The sequence below is a fragment of the Orussus abietinus genome, unplaced genomic scaffold, assembly GCF_000612105.2.
Source record: "Orussus abietinus isolate OABI.00-Male unplaced genomic scaffold, Oabi_2.0 scaffold15, whole genome shotgun sequence".
In the NCBI taxonomy this organism is placed as follows: domain Eukaryota; kingdom Metazoa; phylum Arthropoda; class Insecta; order Hymenoptera; family Orussidae; genus Orussus; species Orussus abietinus.
This window is the reverse complement of record NW_019396010.1, coordinates 1,032,473-1,052,859: the sequence shown is the minus strand read 5'-3', so window position 1 is coordinate 1,052,859 and position 20,387 is coordinate 1,032,473. Positions and strand designations below refer to the sequence as shown.

The 20,387-nt window shown below is 44.7% G+C and overlaps 3 protein-coding genes across 4 annotated transcripts; 1 reads left to right on the top strand and 2 right to left on the bottom strand.

The window, feature by feature from the left end:
• Positions 1 to 1,321: 1,321 nt before the first annotated feature.
• On the bottom strand, positions 1,322 to 18,691 carry LOC105696445. Of its 2 annotated transcripts, none has more exons than XM_012418899.2 (5): positions 18,334 to 18,691; positions 17,963 to 18,218; positions 17,695 to 17,837; positions 4,343 to 4,879; positions 1,322 to 4,143 (listed from the first exon to the last, which is right to left on the bottom strand). In XM_012418899.2, exons 2-5 carry the CDS (start codon positions 18,197 to 18,199, stop codon positions 3,942 to 3,944), a joined length of 1,119 nt encoding a protein of 372 aa, XP_012274322.1. In that variant the 5' UTR covers positions 18,200 to 18,218; positions 18,334 to 18,691; the 3' UTR covers positions 1,322 to 3,941. The 2 variants fall into 2 exon arrangements, with proteins under 2 accessions (XP_012274322.1, XP_012274323.1); XM_012418900.1 differs by having other exon boundaries at positions 3,961 to 4,112.
• Positions 7,142 to 17,623, top strand: LOC105696446 (carbohydrate sulfotransferase 11). The gene is made up of 7 exons (XM_012418901.1): positions 7,142 to 7,316; positions 10,196 to 10,368; positions 13,940 to 14,193; positions 14,608 to 14,848; positions 14,935 to 15,114; positions 15,971 to 16,128; positions 16,218 to 17,623. Exons 1-7 carry the CDS (start codon positions 7,304 to 7,306, stop codon positions 16,306 to 16,308), a joined length of 1,110 nt encoding a protein of 369 aa, XP_012274324.1. The 5' UTR covers positions 7,142 to 7,303; the 3' UTR covers positions 16,309 to 17,623.
• A 263-nt stretch (positions 18,692 to 18,954) lies between the features above and the next one.
• LOC105696448 lies at positions 18,955 to 20,334 on the bottom strand. The gene is made up of 2 exons (XM_012418902.2): positions 19,934 to 20,334; positions 18,955 to 19,813 (listed from the first exon to the last, which is right to left on the bottom strand). Exons 1-2 carry the CDS (start codon positions 19,999 to 20,001, stop codon positions 19,018 to 19,020), a joined length of 864 nt encoding a protein of 287 aa, XP_012274325.1. The 5' UTR covers positions 20,002 to 20,334; the 3' UTR covers positions 18,955 to 19,017.
• Between the last annotated feature and the right edge of the window lie 53 nt (positions 20,335 to 20,387).

The following is a 20,387-nucleotide window of genomic DNA, read 5'->3' as shown; positions in this document are numbered from 1 at the left end:
TTCTTTGGCTCTTGCCCAAGATGAATAGAAATTTACTTTCGAGATATGAAATCTCACGAGCATCGCCTTCTTCCTCAGGGCCGACATAATCTCCTGATGTGGAATCAAATGATTCGGTACGCCCAATTTGTATAAAAGTTTCATCAATATTTTCACCTTTCATATATATAGTGGCCCTTTCATATCACTTTTAAAAACGGCTCTAAATTACGCAGTCGACCCTATGTCGCTCTGAATATGAAATTCCAGTATCGGGATGGGCCGATTGCGCGGAATGGAACCTGGAAAATGGCCTCACGGAAAAGGGGAAATTTATAAGGTCGAGATGGCGGCGATCGGTCCTGAATTTCCAGAAATTTTCCAGATTTCGGATGTTAGGAACAAGCCTCTTCGGATTTTAGCTTCGGAAGGACCTGGGAAGGGTCGCTTACGCGATCCTCCCAGGACCTCAAAGGGGTTCAAATTAAGCAATCGACCTTATGTCGTCTCTATGAGGGATTCCCTGAAGGGCGATTTCCGTTCTTTAGCCGAGTTGAGGAATAATCATCCTGGCGAGCCGTCTCGTGCTTCCCGAGTGTCGGGGGATCTTTGTATGGGGAAATGCTAATCGAGGGTGGAATAAAAAAAAAATAAAGAAGAAACTTGCCGTAATAACTATAACGACTTAGCGGTAAACGCGATCCTAGATAGACTGAGCCAATAATAAATCGATACCTATTAGTAAGGCGCGTAAGGTGAACGACTAGGAATTAGACGGCGACCCAATGATCACGCGATGATTTGATATACATTTAATCCGCGACGCGTTCAATGTCTCTGTACAGTACTGTATATTAAATGTATATTGCATCACTGTCAGTGTGCTGGAGAGAGAGAAAAAAATAAATAAATAAATGGGGGACATGTCGAGGCCGCGCGAGCGAACCAGCGTTTTACATGTTTTATCAGGGTCCTCGTGATGTCGCTGATTGGTGGAGAAATAACAAAAAAAGAAAAAAAAAAAAGAGCACCAATCGTCGTTTATAACGTGATGCCTTAAAGCTGACCGGAGGTACTTCTTCGGGTCTCCAAAAAAATTCATTACATTCTTACACTTTCAGTACAATTATAAATCTGATGTCTTAACAGTGAATTAGTATGCCAGGTCTGAATATAAATTTCCAACCAGAAATGTCATGAAATTGTAATATTTTCTTTTTAATAGCGTAAGAACAATGTTGTTCATAACGATGCAGGAATTAAATGAATTATCGATAAGCCTTTGTCAACCGAGTGCAAGATCGATTAAATTTTTAGGGACCCTCGCGGGAGGTCTTACCAATTTTTCCCCGGAAAACTATCGGCGACTTATCGAGTGGAAATTGTCGAAATTGAACCTAATGAGACCCGAATAATTATCCCCGGTAAGCCTCGCGAATCGCCGTCGCGCGGACTAAGTCGACGTACGAGGACGACCGTTTGGACTTTGCCGACGACGATGACTATAATGAAACAAAACAAATAAAGGGAGGGGAAAAAAGAGAAAAAAAAGAGAAGAAGTGAAGAAGATGAATAACTTCGTAATTAACAACACCGTCGTCGAGTAGTAGGTCTGTCGATGCCACCGCTCTACCCTAACCTACCGCTGATAGAAGAAGCGAATGTAATGTTAGTCGTAAAAATTATGATTATCTACTGTTAATATAGTTTCTAACGAGGACACCGCGTTGCGTCCACGGAGCCTGGTATAGTCTATTTTTCTGTTCCGATCATTGTTAATCGTTCGCGAGAGCGAGCGACGACTCTGGCGAGAACCTAGAAAAGGCTAGAAAAATGAAAGAAAAAAAAAACAGAGAGAGAAAAAAATAAAAGAAGAATATAGAAGCGAAGAGGTCGAGGTAGGGAATCCGAGGAATAGGAGAAAGTAATCGAAATTTTCGGGAAATGAGACCGGACGTGAAGCCTACCGCGGAGCCCGGCTGATAAGGTCGAGAGTCGTCGCTCGGTACTCTCGAAAGACGCCCTTAAGGACGGGGCTAAATGGGGGCTAGAATTATAACGGAGGCGTTGCGATTAGGGCTGCGTCGATTATTCGAGGGAGTTTGGAAAGATTCGAGGTCGACGACGAGGGGTGCCAAGGGGTGGAGAGGGAGGGGGTACGTATGACAAAATCAAAATCCGACGGTAGGGGCCGAGAATCCCGCTCCATACGGAAACTATTGTCATCGGGTGCACCGGAGGGGAGATTTTCATAACGCGATATCGATTCGACGTTAATTAATTAATATCGCGCCGGGGGGAAATTGGAGTCTGAAAATTTAACGGGGGTGGACCGCTTCGTACAGGAACTCCCTCTCGGTGCACCCTTCGCGCACTTTTCGACTGTGCGCTCGTTACATTTGTTAATCAATTGCCAGGTAATTTCGACCTAGACAAGTCGTCTGGAATGTTATTTTATCGGCGATGATCTTCCTTCGATGTCGAGGGGTAATTGTTTACAGAAGTATGGACGGGCTTTAATGGGCTGGATTTAAGCGGACCGTTTACGGGGAAATTATTCGGTAATTAAGTCACGAATGTACGTTCACGGTGCGCGCCTCTCGTATGCATTTGCCCGAGAGGATGTTCCGGGAAACGGCGGAAAAGCAATATTTCCAGAGCCCGGGAGCGGAAAATTGGAAAAATGTCCAGGCTCGCCTTTTCTCGCGGGAGCAACGAGAGGATTCTGGCTTTCCCTGGTTTTCTTAAAGGACAAATCTTCGGGCTAGTTATTTTTTTTTCTCAGGGTTGAAACACCTTTTTAGTCGATTTACGTGATTACGTCCCCGCTGAGATGTTCATCCCGGAAGAAAGAATGATGAACTCAGTCGGGCATGCATTATTCAGGATCCACGTAATGGTATGACTCTCTGCTCGGTATGTTACAGAGAGCTAATCCGGCCGTAATTGGAAATAATGACCGCAGTTAAAATGGAAATCAGAGGATGCACGTCCTTTGTAATGAAGTCATTCTCTTTGCCTTGTGATCAAACCTCTTCGGAGGACTTCTCCAATTTCCAAACGCACTTCTCCGAGTACTCTTAACGATACGATAAATGATTAAACTTCTCTTTGCTTATTCAGATTTATAATAAATATTCCCTTTGGTCCTGGCGGAAGGAGCGACCCTGGACGTTTTTTTTTTTAAGGGGACTATTTAATTATTACATCGGCATCCCCTGGGACATTTCGCCCTTTGATACAATTCGCATTATCGAGGAGTCTTGAAAGGAGGTACGAAACCGTAGAATTCGGGAGGCGAGGAATTGCGGCGAAAATCTGTCCGACAGCAGACCGATATACTGCGCAACCCACGATCCGAGTGTATCGATGTGTAAAAAATGACCATTTTATATCGGAGAAGTGCCCAGAAGGTCCATACTGACTCACTCACTCGCTCACTCACTCACCCACTCACGACATCTATTATAAAAATGTGCTTTATATAGTTTAACAAAATAAATCATTACAAAAATCCACCGGTCTTTCCCTTTCCTCTGTCCCAGACCGACCCAAGGAGAGGGTGGACCTGACATTTAATCATTTGATTTTTTACTGCCTCTTTGATTTCAGGATAATTTACCTATTGTCTAGAACCCTTCCCCTCGTTCCTTGCCATTCCTCGGAATATACACCCAGGTTACCGGATAATTTTTTAATAACGCCGTAAGGTAATTATTCTCGACTCCGGGGAATGAATAACGCGTTTCCACGAGCTCTTCTTCTTTGTCTAGATTATCTTGAGAAGTAGACTTCCCCGAGGCGTAGACCTTAGGGGCGAATTGCAGAGTTTGACTTCTTAATGCGATTCCGCAACCGCTGGTGGTCGTGGAACCCACATTTACCCAGCAGAAGAGCCTCTGCGAGGATTACAGCCGACCTCGGTGGTAAGTGGACGCGACAGCGATCCTCCTTGATCCACTTTATGGAATCAGAAAGTCGGTCTTGATCTTAACCCTTTGAAGCTCTGATTCGGGCGCGTCCTTCAGATGCAGTTCCAGTTCTTCCTCTAAGGCTGCCGCAGCCTCTTCAAGGCGATTGTTCTCCTCCGCTCGCAAAACCTCTCTCACCTCCGGGAACTCTTCCCCAAGTATCTGCAAAATCGCATTCTGCAGCCTCTCGAGTCTGCAAGGATCGTTCTCTCAGAAAGTTGTCCCATCGAGAAGGAAAATGTTGATATTTTACCCTTCACTCTTAAAACGCTAATACCTTGTGAAATGTGTTTTAATCGTAATTAAAAGAAGGACGAAAATGTACAGGAGATATTTATTTAAAAGGCTTATTTCATCTTCTGCGAAGGAAAAATAAAGAACTCGATTTTTACCTCGTGGACATCCTGATCCTCGCTTTGTCATCGGTCTTCGAGATGACCTCGGCGATGCTGTTCCTCAATGCCGTGTCACTCTTGACGACGTATAAGGTGGAAGTGACCTTCTCGAAGGAGGCTTTCGTTAGAAGGGCCAGGAATCGGGAAAATCTCTTCTGATCCTTTATGTCGATTTCCAGGACCCGCTCGAAGGAAATCGTCCTCATGGCGACGACGGAGTATTTTGCTTCCTGGGTGAAATTTAAAGCATAAGCACCGCTGACGATGGCGTCTGATGTCAGTCGGAAGATCGGGACGACGAGCTGGCACAACTTTTCCTCGTCCTCGTAGCTGATCACGCCAAAAGCCTCGGCCATGGTGTAGCTGTCGAATTTCGGGAGGTCCAAAAAGGCCGTGGCCAGGACTCCATTTTTCCCAGGACCGATCTCCCCAATTCTGGTCCAGAGTTCATCTTCCTTCTCCCAAAACGTCGACACGACGAAGAGGGTCCCGGAGTGCCTCGTCGTCATGTAAACCCCGAGATTGCGTAGGGTCCTGAAAAGCAAAAAATCCTCATCAGGACACGTGCAAAAAAGAACGTATACCTAGGAAATGTCTTTTGTCAATGGAAGAAAGACTTTGTAAATGCCCCAAATTACCATCTTCCGCAATATTTGACGCATGGAAAATTTACCCAGTGAATTTCGGCACCTTAAGGTGAAGTGAAACCTCCCTTAAAATTAGTCGATTCGCATGACACTATTTTTTAAAATTGGATCGAACTGCCCGAAACCTTGACACATGACTCGTGAGTACCTAGGAATTATCCTGACACTGAAAATGTGGATTTTTTTAAAGAAATCATTTTAACTTAGCCCAGAAAAGAAAAGCATGCATGGATTTTTTCATAATTATTGTCGATATAAAAATGAACATCGGCGACGTACCGATCCTACCAGGTACTTTTTGCACGGGTACATAAAAACTGCACCGGGTACTATTATCAACGCTTTATCACGGAGACGGAGAATTATCACCGGCAGAGGGCGTGGGAATATGAACGAGGTGACAGGTGAACGCACTTTCCGAGGGACAGGTGACATGTCGAATGTCAGGGCCAAGATAAACCTATCCGGGAGTGCCGGTTCCGATAAGGTGGACGATAAGCGGATAACCCGTTTCCGCAAAAAGATACCAGATACCAGAGATGTCGGGCCCATTTGAAAGAGCGTTTCCAACTTCGCTGGATAAAGGGTCCGACAGATGGACAGACGGAAATTCGGAAGAGAGACGTCATGATAAGCGCAATCAGCGCAGACAACGAACTCTCCCGGGATATTTTTTCCATAACAATTCGGTGTCTGGTTGGAGATAATTTTAGTTGGAAAAGCATAGACAACGCAATCACCCCCTGGCACGTTTCCTGGGAGCAGAAGTCGATAAAAGATGCAATCGAAACAATGCACCGATAATGCACCGATGGAAATAATCGTTTCTCGCAATTTTACAGGTGGCTCAGGCAACTATATCATTTTTTTTCAGTCAACTAATATTCTTTCTCGGTGTAAGGTACACCGTTAAAAAAAAAAAAATATTTTTAAATGACATATTTTCAAATAAAATGTATACAACATGTATTATAAATTTAGTACATATGTGTAATCAATTTATGTTGGCCCGGCTAATTTGGATGTGCGTGGTAGAAACCGTTCCTCCTAACTGTACCGATAGTTAGCAAGGACTCGATATTGCAGGAACGTGCTCTAAGTGGAACTCCTCCATGAACTCCCACAATCGAGGTACGTAACTCGACTTAACCGGAAATTAACACGCACGCATAAATTACCGCGGAACGATCTCAGCGGTTGATGAGAAGAACGTAGCGAGCATGGAAAAACGGCTGTTCGGAGCCATTCCTTAAGGAGCGATTTTTTATCAGGATTCCATCCACCAGGAAGGTATTTCTTATCAACCTAAATCCAAAGACGGACTCGTGGATTATTTAATGCGACCGATATTGGCGAGGTCGGAAGTAGTTCGTCGTCCGGGCCGCATTTAACCCGCGATGGCCTCTCGGAAGAGTGAATCACGGGTATTTATACGAGTACACAGGTCTCGCGACAATTTTACCCTCATACCCTCATTGGATAATACACGAGAACCTCGCGACGGTGGATCATACAATATTGGTACAGAGAGATAAATGAGGCTATTAATTTTTTTTTTTTTCATCAAACAGTGCCCCACTTCGGTCGGGGGAGAATGTACCCTCCGCGCTCTTGAACATGTATCTCATAATTTTATCCCCCTAAAGAAATGCAATCTCAAGGAAGTCAAGACCCTCTTTGATGCACGACCCTTAAAGGGTCTGATATTAAGGATATAAAAAGTAAGCCGAAGTCGGGAAAGACTGAACGCGTCGACTTTTCCGTAACAAAGTGTTAATCCGTCCATCCCCCGGAAGAAAATTCCGCCGTCGGAATTTCTCTATCAGGTGGGTCCACCCTGGGAAATCAATGGGCGGGTTGTGGGGGTCTGGAAGAAAGGGGAACTGGGGGGAGATTTTCGAGATGAGGTCCAGGAATCATTCCGCGATTTCCTAAGGTCTCGTAGGTTCCTCGGGAAACGCGGAATTCCTGTCGGGGTGGCGGCGCCTCCGGGCGCAGCGCGATGCACCCCCTTGCATCCCTTCGACTCGGGGGTCCGAGGACGACTGGCGCGCACGCGCGGCGCGCGGCCACCGGCAGATCGACCCGCGAAAAAGGCAGCCAATCAGGACGCCGGCCGCCTCGGTCGAGGGAGCGCCGGAGCGGGTCCCGCAGTCGAGTCGAGGATGCCGCCGTGATCGGACGTCGCGGCGCTCTCCGGCACCCCATAGGCGCGACTTCGGCACGTGCTCTTCACCCCAGGATCCGATTCTCCATGCCGACGTCACGCGAGGATACATGTTCGAGGCTTAAGTGACTCCCGCAAGGATACATGTTCGAGCCGAGTGAGAGACTTCTCTTTTCTAACGTACTCCCAATGTACCCCACCAGGGAGTACGTCACACCTGACGCTCCTCTAAATTATCCCTGAAATTAACCCTTATCACTCCAACCGGCAGTAGTACTGCCAACATACTCTTATAATATTCTTGGAGTGATAAGAGTTACACACGTTTTCTCCGTGTACACGGATGTACCTATCGCTGGATAAGGATCCTCGTTGCGCGGTGTTTAATTTGCCATTTTCTTTTTATTTCTCCCGGCTCGCGGCGCAGTTTTTCCCGAACCGGATCCGCGATATCCGATAACGCCTATCCTGGGAGCTTACGAGAGCAACCATTAGCGCCTGCCCTCGTGACACGTGTATGTACATAATGTGTCATTAGAGAGAGAGAGAAGCCGAGTTTAAATTAACGCCGATGAGTCGCGAGATTTCTTTAGCCTCCCTCACTTAATATTAATACTTGTATTTGTATACGGGTTTCTTGTTTTTCGAAGTAAATCCCTTTTTTTTTTTTAATCACCATATTTCCTATGGGGGGTTTCACTCCACCTTAAGCGTTGTTTAACGTCGATACGTGTTACATTAGGTACATTGTATGACCGTTGTCGCGCCGAAAAAGATACGGGAGAAAAAAGAGGCTCTTGCCTTAACTATGGCGCTGATTTGCTCGGGGGTAGTGGGAGGGACGGGGGGAAACACCCCCTCGTAACTTCAGAGGTACGACCCTCGTTCCGAGGGATTATTCAGTCGTGTCGTCGTTAAGGGCAACGAGAGGCTGCTTCTTTTATCTCGGTATGCGAAATCCGGAGAAACGAGCGGCGCACAACCCCGCCGGCCGAAACTGCAGCGGTGATTGCATCCACGGAAGGGGAATGATTACAAAAGGCGCGGGGTGAAAGAGAGACGCATTTTGAGCCTCTAAATATGGGAGCGAGGAAGGTCGCGATAAGAGTTACGGGGCACACATATTTAAAATTAATAATCGTTTACGATGCCTATTAAATGGAAAATGCAGCAAACTTTGAGATATCAATTCAAAGAAATTTCCTATATTTTATTTTTTTTTTCCTGCAATTAGGCGAACGACAAACAGTAAGTACGTGTACTTCTATGAAGAACGTGTATTCTAGGTGAAAATGTTGATTGATAAGTGCCAAATGAAGTGGAAAGGTCCCGACCCATTTACCCCGGAGGGTCTCTTGGGACGTTTTTTATCTTCGAACTGTTATACCCGGGAGTATACTGAATTACCTGTGAGAACTATTATACTCGGTTGGCAAATACAACGTATATACAAACCCCGTCTGGGTCCACCGTTAACATTCTAGTCTCTCTCTACATCCCGGCTAAACCAATACACTTGTACTCGTACACAGAGACTCGCGACTCCCGGTGGGAAGTTTGCTCCTGTTTCCAATTCGGGCAAATCGATCGGCCTCAAGACACGCTGCACCGAGAAGGGTCGTTTAATGCACGGCCCGATGCACCAGGGGTGGTCCGAAAATCCCCAGAAAAATTGATAATTTCTTTGAAATTCAGTTTTCAGTGCCGCAATTACGATAACCCCCGTCTAATGCCTCGCTTAAATTATCTAAAAAAATATTTATCCAGCGAGGGTTACCCATAAAAGCGGCGTGGCGAATTTGAGGGTTGCCAGGAATTAGTTGTCACTCGCCTGGTATTATTTTTTTAATTTCTTTTTTTTCCCAATTGGTAGCATTTTCGCCCACGTCGGACTCGTCGATGTTTGATGCCGATGTCATTACCCCGTTTTATAAAATATCGGGTAACCCTTTGAAGTGACAACTTAATCCATTTGTAAAAACCCAGTCGGGAAGAATTGCTCCAAAAGAGACTTGCCATTCCGTGTACGACGGCCAACTAAAGGGCACACCGGGTGGAAAAAAGGAAAACCGAGCGGTGAAAACTCGATTTGTCGCAAATGAAGTTCACGTGGCAATTAACGTTAATAGCGGGGCCGGAACCTCGTTTTAGTTACGCCGGGAGAAAAGCCCCGGGAAACCGACGGGCTCATTGTTTAACGCGAAAACTCATTTATCCGCTTATACCAGACTGCTGGGATCTGCATAACTGCAAATCCTTCCCGGGGATATTAACGTAAAGGGGAATCGGTTCCCCTCATTTCCGGGACGGAAAGTAATCTAATCCCCCTCATCGGGGGATTTATCCTATTTTTTTTTATTTTTTTTTATTAAAGATTCATCGCGTCGCGGTAAAGTGCACGCGGTGCATCCGCGGGAGTTCGCCATGGTCCGGCGAGCTGCATTGTTACGTCGTCGCGGGAAACGGATGTGCCAAAGCGAGAGGGAATTACCGACAAAAGTATATAACGCGTAATGTCGGCGCGTCCACTCGTTTACATAATAAACCGCTGACATTGAACATGACTTCGATATGACGGGATCGAATCCCGAGCGATCGAGATCGACTTTCGCGGTGACATCGATCGACGACAAGGAAGAGAATGTTCGATTTTGCGCCTCGCGTTATCTAATTACATTGTCTTTAAGGTGATACAAATTTATATATATATATACATAACAAAGAGTCTAAATATTTATTAAATTTTTCTCCAAAATTGCGTGCACCGAATTATCCGAAACTTCACGTGATTATGGAGGCCCTAAGGAATAAGCTCGTGAAATATCTTTTTTCGAACAAAATGTTGTACTTTTAGTAAACATAAGTTTTAGATAATTGGATGCACCCAGTTTCTATAAATGTTTTATAAATATTTGGACTTTTTGGTATGTACGTATCACATCTTTTATGTCACCTTAAGGGTGGGGGATGAATTTTGAAAAATATTTCGCGCCTATATGCGATGTGAGATTCATTTGGGATGCATCTCTGTTGCAGTTCGATATGAGTACAGGAGGAAGAGCGTCCTCCGCGAGAAGATGACAACTCGACGCCGGGTCTTGGCAGGGGTTCGGAGGGCACTATTGGCAGCCGGCGTGCTGCTCCTGGTGGTCCTCGCGATCCTGAGCCAGGACGACTCCAGGAGGGCCCAGCAGTCGGCGGTCCTCGAGGTGAGTCGCGGTGAAGCGATTTACCCCCCCCGAAAAAAAAAAAAACACTTTGGTCAATGTATGACAATGAGCCAAGGGAACCGAAAGTCGAGTAACTCGATGCACTTTTGCCGAAATTCATGAAATTCAGTAAATCGATTGATTTCGTTCGATGAGTCAATTGTTTTCTTTTTGTTTTTTGGTTTTTCTGGTTTTCTGGTTTTTTGCGCGTCGCTTAAATTTCGAATATATACATATATTATACACTCGAAATCCTTTCGTTCGTACGCGATACCTGGACGAGGTGAAAATTTCCGCCGCGGCCAGAGGCTGGCGGAATTCCAGACGCATTGCGGCAGACAAGCCGCGTGCTCGCCGGTGATATCGCCTCTTTAAGGACCAACGGGGGTAAAAAAAGACACCCCCCTAAACACGAAAGTCCTTAACGCGAGCTCGAAAGTGGGACGATCGATTCGGCCGAACTCTTAGCGGGAGATCCTTCGGCGGGTTGCACCGTTGCACCTGCCGGAGGTGCAACGAGTCGGGAGAGATTGCCCCGTAAATGTTGCAATTAGACCCGAGAGAATAACCCCTGAATGTCCGATTCGCCGATTTCCCCGGGGCTGCCGAAGTGACGGGGAGACTTTTTGCCGGATATGTTCCTTTTTTTTTTTCTTTTCCTTTTTCAGCTCCGCAAATGATGCACCTCGATGCATCCCTCGACTCTGGTCGTTTCTTTTCGATAGAAAAAAAAATGGCCAGATAATTTTCTTCTCCCATAAATTCCTATATAAACCCCTTGACATGCAAATAAAAGGCGTCGCGTCGACCTTAACCTCGAGTCCTTAGACCTCGGTTTGACCGGCATCGCGTTAACGCCGTGTAATTAATGACACGCACGTTACGTGCTCGGCAACTTTGTCGAGGATATAGAAAAAAGAAGAAAGAAAGAAAAAAAGAAAAAAGAGGGAGGAGGAAAATTAGCGAGCACGCGACTCGCGTGGCGATTGCATGAAAATTGCGCGCACGCTTGTACGTACACCTGCAAGTACTCCACGTACACCCGAAGGTCCCTACGTACTCCTATCCACCGTGCCACCCCACGTGGCCCACATTTTCTTCTCGCAAACCGACTCTAGGCTCGAATCGATAAACGGAAGTCGGCACTTCCGGGTCCCGACGTTTCTTCGTGGACTCGGGGGTAGAAGGGAGGAAATTTCCGGAGAGGGTTTGAAGGAAGAGTTTTGACATGGAAGGTTAAAAAATGAAGGAAAGGCTCGGCCGAAGTTTCCGATCGACGTCGGGCGGTCTCGCGTGCCGTAATAACCTCTACCTAAAACCTATGCCCCGGTACTAAAGTACGTCGCTCAATGATTCAGTAAAAAGAGGTTAAGGCGACGCGAAAGGTGGATCAATCGTCAATATGAAACTTCTTAAAAAATCTTTTGTAATTCCACCACGTGAGTGGGGAGGTCCTAAGGGAGGTCCCGGTACTTATGAAACTTCCTGTTTAAAAAATTTTCTTCTTCTTTCAAATTTCCAATTAATATTTTATCGAATGCTGTACTTGTCGATATACGTTATTCGCCATTGTACGTTACCACCAAAAGGGGGTATGGATGAATTTCATTTTATCGACGTCGATTTAATTTCTTGGCGTCTTTCGTATCCTCTTAAGGGGTTAAATGGCGAAGGGGAGGTCAACGTGAGAAATTCAAGGCGGAATTAAGTTCTCCGTGCGGACTGGCATAGGGCACTAAGAAATGCATCGTGCATTCAAAGTTTAACCACGAGCGATGCACCGACCCCCTGGGGATCGATGTGGAGGCGCAAAAGAACACGTGCCAACGACCCTTACGGGGTGTCGCAAACGTCCACCCTGCATGTGCAATCCCCTGATGAGTGCACTGTGCAACGCTCTCGGACGGGTGAATCGCGAATGCAGCCGCGAGCGATGCACTATGCACTAGCCCGTTTCACGGGGTGATCTATTCGCCGATGCTCGCGATGACGTTCCCCCTCCTGGGACAAAGAATGGGAATGCTCGTCAATGTTGGCTCTGTCAATGGTTACGTCGCGACGTGTAATTTACTTCCGCAAACCAGATCAATATCCGAGCTACCGGTGTATACATGTACAGGGTGGGGCAAAGTCACGCCGGAAGTGCATCCTACGGAGATTTACGAGAATTTGGGCCCGTGAAAATTTTCCACAAATTTTATATACACGCAGGGTGGAGCGAAGTCACCCCGGAAGTGCATTTTACAGGGATTCGCGATAATCTGGGCCCGTGAAAATTTTCCACGGATTTTATACAGGGCGATTTAGGGAAATGACGTTTGAAACTCTAGGCCCGAGGTTCGACGGGCGTTTAAGGGGGTCTAGAAATTCAATTCGTGCACCTCTATAATCGGGGCCAGACGATGTTTCGCCCGTTAAATAAATGCAACCTCTAGCGATTGTCGACCGCAAACGTGCGTCGAAACGACGGAGATTTACGAGGCTGACCGAGCGCTTTGGATAGGAGCTGAAGAGAGATCCTTTTTTTATCGAGGCCGCCACGTCGACGCTCGGGAAATGTCCCAGCGGAGGCGAAATTCAATTGGAATAAAAAACAAAGCCGACAAAAAAAAAAAGGAACAGCATCGGGTCGGACGTATCGATCGCTCTGCAAAGTCCGAACAAAAGCGATAGCAAGCGCTGGGGAATTTGCCGTGATTTCCCGACCTGGAGAGGAGCTAAAATTCTAAAGCTCGGCTCCAGGGTTCACCCCCGAGTTCCGAAATTTTCCCCGGAAATTCGAGTCCCCGGCGAATAAGTTTCCACCGGGAAAGGGAAACTGGCCGTTCTTGTTTTCCCCGAGGTTTGACAAACTGGGCCACTGGGTGATATTACGACCCTTTCCCAGAGACCGGTGAGAACTTTTTCACCGGCTGTCGGCGTTTCCACGCTCGGCCGAAAACCTTCGGAGCTACCCTCGTGGGAGGGCGATTAAAATCTACCCCCTCCGTGAATGTCGTCGCATATTTCGCACGCACTCCGGGGGTGACGAGGAAAGTATGAAAGAAAAGAAAAAAAAGAAACGAGATAAGGGACGCTCGAGGTGTCAACCCTCGTCCTGGCCGAGTGATTACTCGGGTACTTGTCGCGAATGGGTGTTACTCAAACCGACACTTAGGGACTCGACCACGGCTCTGTGCCGAGCAAGGGCGAGGGCTCTATCTACGATCGGTGATATACGCGATAACGCCTCGGCTGGCACGATTCCGGTAATTGTCCAGTGCTTAAACTCCAGTTTTGCGCCGAGGGTAACTACGGGACCCGTTCCCTGAAGACGCCATTAAATCGTCATGGAGGGGAAAAAAAAAAGAAAAAAAGAATTGCTGGAAATTCCAACGGGCCGTATGATGTACTTTCTCTTGGTCGGGAAGGAATTTCAAGTGACTGATCCTTAAGGCGAAGTGAAACCCCTCTCAATGCAGTCTTAAACTTTGACACTAGTGAGCACCTAAGAATTGTCCTGACAATTTCTAAATGTAGGAGCCTGGAGAAAGGACATTCGATATCGAGGCGTTAACGTTTCTCATTTCAGGAAGACATGTTGACGCCGGAGGAGAGGATAATGGAGCAGAACACAATGGCGGAAACCGAGCTCCGGCTGGCCGAGAGGAGGCAATATCTTGTGCAGAAGTGCTCCGAGGAGGGCCTGGACCGTCCTGGGAACGATTCCTTGCACCGGCCGAACGCCTGGGAGTTCCTCGCCAATCGGGAACACCACCTCATCTGGTGCAACGTCTTCAAGGCCGCCTCGACCTCCTGGCTGTACAACTTTAATCTTCTCGCAGGGTATCGTCCCACTTCTCGGATAATTTCTTCCCAGGGTCTCCCTCCCGTTTCTCCCGTCTCTCCTGAAACGGCACACCAGGCTCGAATCAACGTTTGAAACTCGATCCTGACTCCGGAGTCGCGAACCAGGCGTTAAGGTGACGCGAAAGTGGCGACAGAGTGACCAAATCGTTTGAAATTTCACCACGTAACCTAGAGGCCCTAAGGTAGGTCCCGACACCCATGAAATTTCGATTTAAATAAACGATTGATATGAACAAATTGAAATATCCAGACTTCATGGGTGTCAGGACCTATTTCAGGGCCCCCACGTTCCCGTGGGAAAATTTCAAACTAATCGACTTCTCAGATATATTTGTAGGCTTACTCTTAAATATCCTCTTGAGGAGGAGATTTATCCGGAGGTCGTTTCAGGTACAGTCCTCAGTTCTTGAAGGCCTCGAAGCTCGTGCCGGTGTCCCTGGCGAGGCAGAGGTACCCTAGGCCCACGGTGGAGGAGCTCGTCAAGTTCCTCAACGACAGCATTAGCTTCCTCATAGTGCGGCACCCCTTCGAGCGGCTGCTCAGCGCCTACCGGGACAAATTGGAGCAGAGCCTGCCTCACACTTTCCACAGCAAGCTCGGCGCGCACATCGTCGCCCACTACAGAGCCAAGGTTTGCGCCAACTGCACTACCATTTTAGCCGCATCTAATTATGCACCGGCGACCCATGTCCCGATAACTTTTCGCTTTCTGTTCAGGATCCGAAGGCGGGGATGAAGTACCGACCCAGGTACCCTCTCTTCGAGGAGTTCGTTCGGTGGCTCCTCGGCGAGTGGAGGTCGGGGAACGAGCTGGACATGCACTGGACTCCCATCGCCAACTTCTGCACACCTTGTCAAGTGCGATTTGACGTAATCGCCAAGTTCGAGACGCTTTACGTGAGTGCTCCTTCGTGTAATCCTTTGTTAAGCGAGTTCCATTCCCCTCTTGTTGCCGAACAGGGTGATGCGGTTTTCGTTCTGGTCTGGGCTGAATAAAAATTTCTCTTCGACAATCCACATTTTGAAAGGTGCTCAAGTGCCAATGTTTAGGACAGTTCGTTCCAATACCCTTAGAAAAAAAAATGTCTTATTCGAATCGACTTAATTCAGTTTCACTTCACCTTAAGGCGCGCTCCTAAACGCGAACTCCCGGTAAACGGGATCCGGACGGTAGAAAAGTATTCACGATTGATGTCCATCTTACGTTTGTTATATGCGCGGCAATTTGATGCAGCTGGGTGTCGGGAGGATTCCGGCCTGGCTTAAGGGGTAGCAGGAAGGCCTCGTAAACCCGGTAGAAACGGCATTAAATTTCATGAGCGACGTGGTAGTAAACTCCGCGGAATGAGCCCGTGTTATGCCAGGGAAATCAGCGAGTCCGTGAAAATGTAACTTCTCCTAAGTGCAATAATTCAACAGGCGCGAATCCGGGTCACGCCTCGAAGCGAGGAAATTAGGTTTGCACTTGTAATCCAACTCGAATGCATCTGGTGGTCCGTGAATGATCGTTCAGTTTTGAATAATCGCTGATAACTCTGCTGCCGTGTCTAAATGTAGCCATTCCTTTGGTCCGTCCTACCGAGTCCTGATCGAATCGACCCAAGGGTCAACAGGATCTAAACTCAAAATTGAAAGGCCTTAAGGGGGCATGAAAGGCGCTTAGAAGTTTATAATATGTATAAAATATATACCGATAAATTAAAATTCATCGGTACCCTCTTTGGTAAGCATGACGAAGGTGCTTCTCTTCTAGGACGACCAGAATTATCTGATAAAACAGGCTCGGGTGGGGCACATCATCAAGCCCGAATGGAAGAATCCAACTCGAGGGGTCCAGACGAAGGACATCATGAAGAATTACTTCGCTCGGCTTACGAAGTCCCAGATTCAAGACCTCTACGACATGTTCAAGTAGGCATGGCCATTCTTCGGGGCGCCACTTCGTCCAACTTTTGATATCTCTTTCTTGACTTTTCTTTAATCTTCATTCTCTTCCTCAGGTACGACTTCGTCCTCTTCGACTACTCGCCGGATGAGTACGTGGCAATTGGCAAGGACGACGACGCCGCGACACCAAAGACTAGGGAATAAACCCGGAGATGAGTCCTCTGCTCCCGACCTCGATGTTCCCTCGTCCGTAAGGAGAGTTAACTCGTCACTTTTGTAACAAACAAATAAATTGTCACAACGAACGTTCAGGAAAGTAGGTGCCCACTCGTGTGGTGTAACGGCCTGGAAGCAAAATCAATCCTGCACGAATCTCTAGGACGTCTTTCAGAGCCCCAGGGTGGAGACGCCATTTAATTGTCAATTTACTTATACAATATATTGTTCTGTAATCTGCGTTGTTTCGATAGCACTTTCGCCTCCCACTTTTACTTGAGATGACCGTGTGCGTTTCTAAGAGGGCTTCAATTCCAGGCTGTTTTAAATTGACAGTATTGGCACGGACGCTTTAAGCAATCTGTAAAATGCAGCGATAAGTCTGAGCCCAAAGGGTTCGATGACATCTTAACCGAATGGCTCTTCGACTGGATGTAGTAAATTGTTAATCTCTAATTCTTTGGACTCATATTCCTAGCAATTTTATAAGACAGGACTTTTCGCATTCTAGAGAGGAGTTACATCGTACTCCAAAGCGTTCCAACTTCCTCGCGAAACTTTGTCGAATGCCTGAAAGCAAGTGGCCTATTAAGTTTAGGACTTTGTTGAGCTATCGGCGACTTCTGCTTTTGTCGCGTCGCTTAACAAGGGATTCCATCTCGTGTTTTATCGCACAACTTTTCTCCTAGATTTAATGAACCTTCAAAGGGAATGTTAAGTAAGTGGGGAGTCCATAGCGATGAATAGACGTATAATAAAAACAAGAACTGAACAGGAAAAAAGAATTCAGCTAGGCTGTAGACACGTTACCTTGTCCATTTTGTCGGCCTTAATTTTCTTCGGCAGTGCATCGGTTTTTTAGGTTTAGTGTTGAACAATAGTGAAAATATATGTAGGATTTTTATTAGTCTTTATTGGAGTTGGAAACTGAAGGATAATTATGTTATGGAAATTTTGCAATGTTTTATGCATCGATATTGGTTCTTCTTCATGGGTTGTCTCAGAATGTGGATTCCCGCTTGAACTTGCAGTAGCGTAATGATACCGTTAAGTTTAGCGACTTAATTTTTTACTACCATACATTTAGTAATTGGTAATTAATATCATGTTTGTAGGGATAAGAAACTGAGAACATTTGGAGGTATTTAAACTTTTGAAGATCGACCACGAGTGTCTGGTCTTCAAGTAATCTTAATTGACATGTATATCATTATCTTCATTACCAATGTTGTTATTAATTTGTAAATATGTAAATGTATCTTAACGTGCCCAACGTTTAAAAATATACGTTTTACGATACTAAGGTACTTATATGCTTGGAAGGCTTATGTATCTTTAAGATGTAACGGCCAAATCAAACAAATCAGTACTTACCGCTTTGTAGCATTACGAAGAACTACCCCTAATATCCAGTGATCATCAATGACGTTTTGCCACGTTCTCTTCACAACGAGTGACTGCCGCTTAACGCGTTCACTGCTATTCTTGAGGACTGGCTTGCCAACTGTTGTGTACCACTGGAATACAAATAATTATAGATTTAACTTTTAATATTAAAGGAAAAGTGGTATCATAATTTAGAAAAAGACTTAAATAACTACTATAATTGCAACTAATCGGACAGTACTCATAAAAATCTTACTTCGACGTCAGAATCAGAACTCGCACTTTCTCCATGTAAAGTACGTGAGTGTAAGCGCTGAAGTACTCCTTCCGTCATCGCTTGGACATCCTTAATTTCGCTCATAGTACTTCTAATGTGATCTTGCACTTCATGCAGTTGCTTATTAAGACATTCTTCTACTGGGTTAATATCGGATACAGACTCTACCATTTTTTCATCATCCGATGAAAACATGTCAACGTCGATAGAATCCATATTCTCTTGATATTTCTTGCTGAAAAAATGAAGCAAACGTAGAAAAACGCCAAAGATTTTTATACTGCACAATTTCAACAAAATATAACTTCGGTAGATAGATAAGACACACCGGTTTACAAAAACTTCATTACCTGTTTACACGGATGAACGTCTGTCACAATCGATAAGGGTTTGAAAAACGATGAATTATAGAATACAAAAAATATTTGTTACATTCATTCAAGTTATGGCACCGTGAATAAGAATTTTTAACTCATTCCCGTCGAATCGGTTATCAAATCGAGTTCAAAATTCATATTTAATGAATGTCACGTTATGCATAAATAAAAGAAACCAACATACGAGCGCTTATTAATTGAAAAGAGAGGGTTCGATGTGAACGCACTCTACAGATCAATCGTCAAACTTTTAGTTGTCACTAGGCTATGACTAATCAGAATCACGTATGATTGATAAGCAAATCTAGTTAAATTTAAGAATGCAACTATGAACACCCAACTGACAATTATTTATTTGTTTGATAATTAAAGATGTATAATAATGATATCACGTAACGCTGTGTTCGTACATTTAGTATGCAATGAAAATCAGTGTAATACTTGTGTGTGTATATATATCGTCCTGTAAATAATTAAATAATGTATATAAAGAAATTCAATTTATTTAACCATTTAACATTTCAGCTTAAATTAAATAAATATCATTACTATAAATTCATTTTCATCATTCATACGCGATTAGTTAATGCTATATTCAATGTGCAGCAAAGTTTATTATTAACCAGCATTAATATTCACAAAATCATTTATACATCTTTATTCAGAATCGGACATATCAAAATCTACACTGCGCATTGTGAGAAATATAGACAAACCAGTTTTTATTATATTTTCAAATTCATCGGAATTATTACAAAAACTGTATTTCACGGCTTGGAGCAAAGTTTTCAAAGACTTTATTCTATTATCCCTTCGTGCTACTTTTTGTTTCAGAGTTTTAACTTGTCTTAGTAATTTCTTTTCTCTCGGAGTCAACGCCAGCTGTGACGTGTTTACTGTATCATAACTCGGTGACATAGCTTGACTGATATTCTGCTCCACATCGTTATCTTCCTTAATATTAATTGTTTCATCTTGTGTATTTATTTTTTGCGGGGCCAAACTAGTTTCTTGAACTCTTTGAACCGTTTCTTCTAGACTCGCTGTCTGCATTTGTAAATGTGAACATTGCATAGCATTTGTCGTCAAAGGATCCCTCCCCACTTGCAAAGAATGTAACACAAATTTTTCTTCACCGTGACCGATATTCTGCCTCGCATCGGTAACCTTATTATTAATTGTTTCATCTTGCGTATTTACTTTTTGTGACGTCAAATTACTTTCTTTAGCTCTTTGAACCATTTCTTCTTCACTTGCTGTCGGTATTTGTAAATGTAAACATGGCAAGGCATTTGTCGTCAAGCGAGCTCTTCCCGTTTGCAAAGAATGTAAAACAAATTTTTTTTCAAAGTGTTTGTTACAGATACGAGTATTCTTTTGTGGAATAGGCGTTTTAGAATTAGCTCCGATTGCTTCAATCCACTTTTGACGTATAGAAGGAGATCTGGGAAACCTACAAATTTAGTAACAAAACCTAATAATTATCACAATAAATGATTTCCACCTCAAACGGTTGAACATTATACTTTTTATGATGAATTAACCACATTTCCTATTTACTGGCGTTACTTACGAAAAGAAATGGTCACCAGATGAACCATAACATCCTTGTATGCAACAATAATTTTTGTTTTGTGCCATTGTTGATCTCTAACCTCCGATGATGCGCAACAATGAACTACCTTTAACTGGATTCGTTTGGATTTCGACGTACTTAATTTGGGCCCCGTACCATTGGTTTTATTAACAATACAAACTATACAAACTAATAATTTATATACAACCGTTACAATGAGAATGCGCATGCGTGGAACCCAATACCATAAACGGCAGTTTCAACGAAAAATGTATTTCTCAAAAGAATGAAATGGTGGAAAATCTTTTGTAATAAATAACTTTAATGGGGAAAGGAATAACAGTCAAATGACTTAAATTAGTAGCGATTAGTACATTTAGACCCGATTCAACTTAAGTTAACCGGAGATTGACGGGTTTACACCAGGTTTAAATCTACTGTAAACCAACGA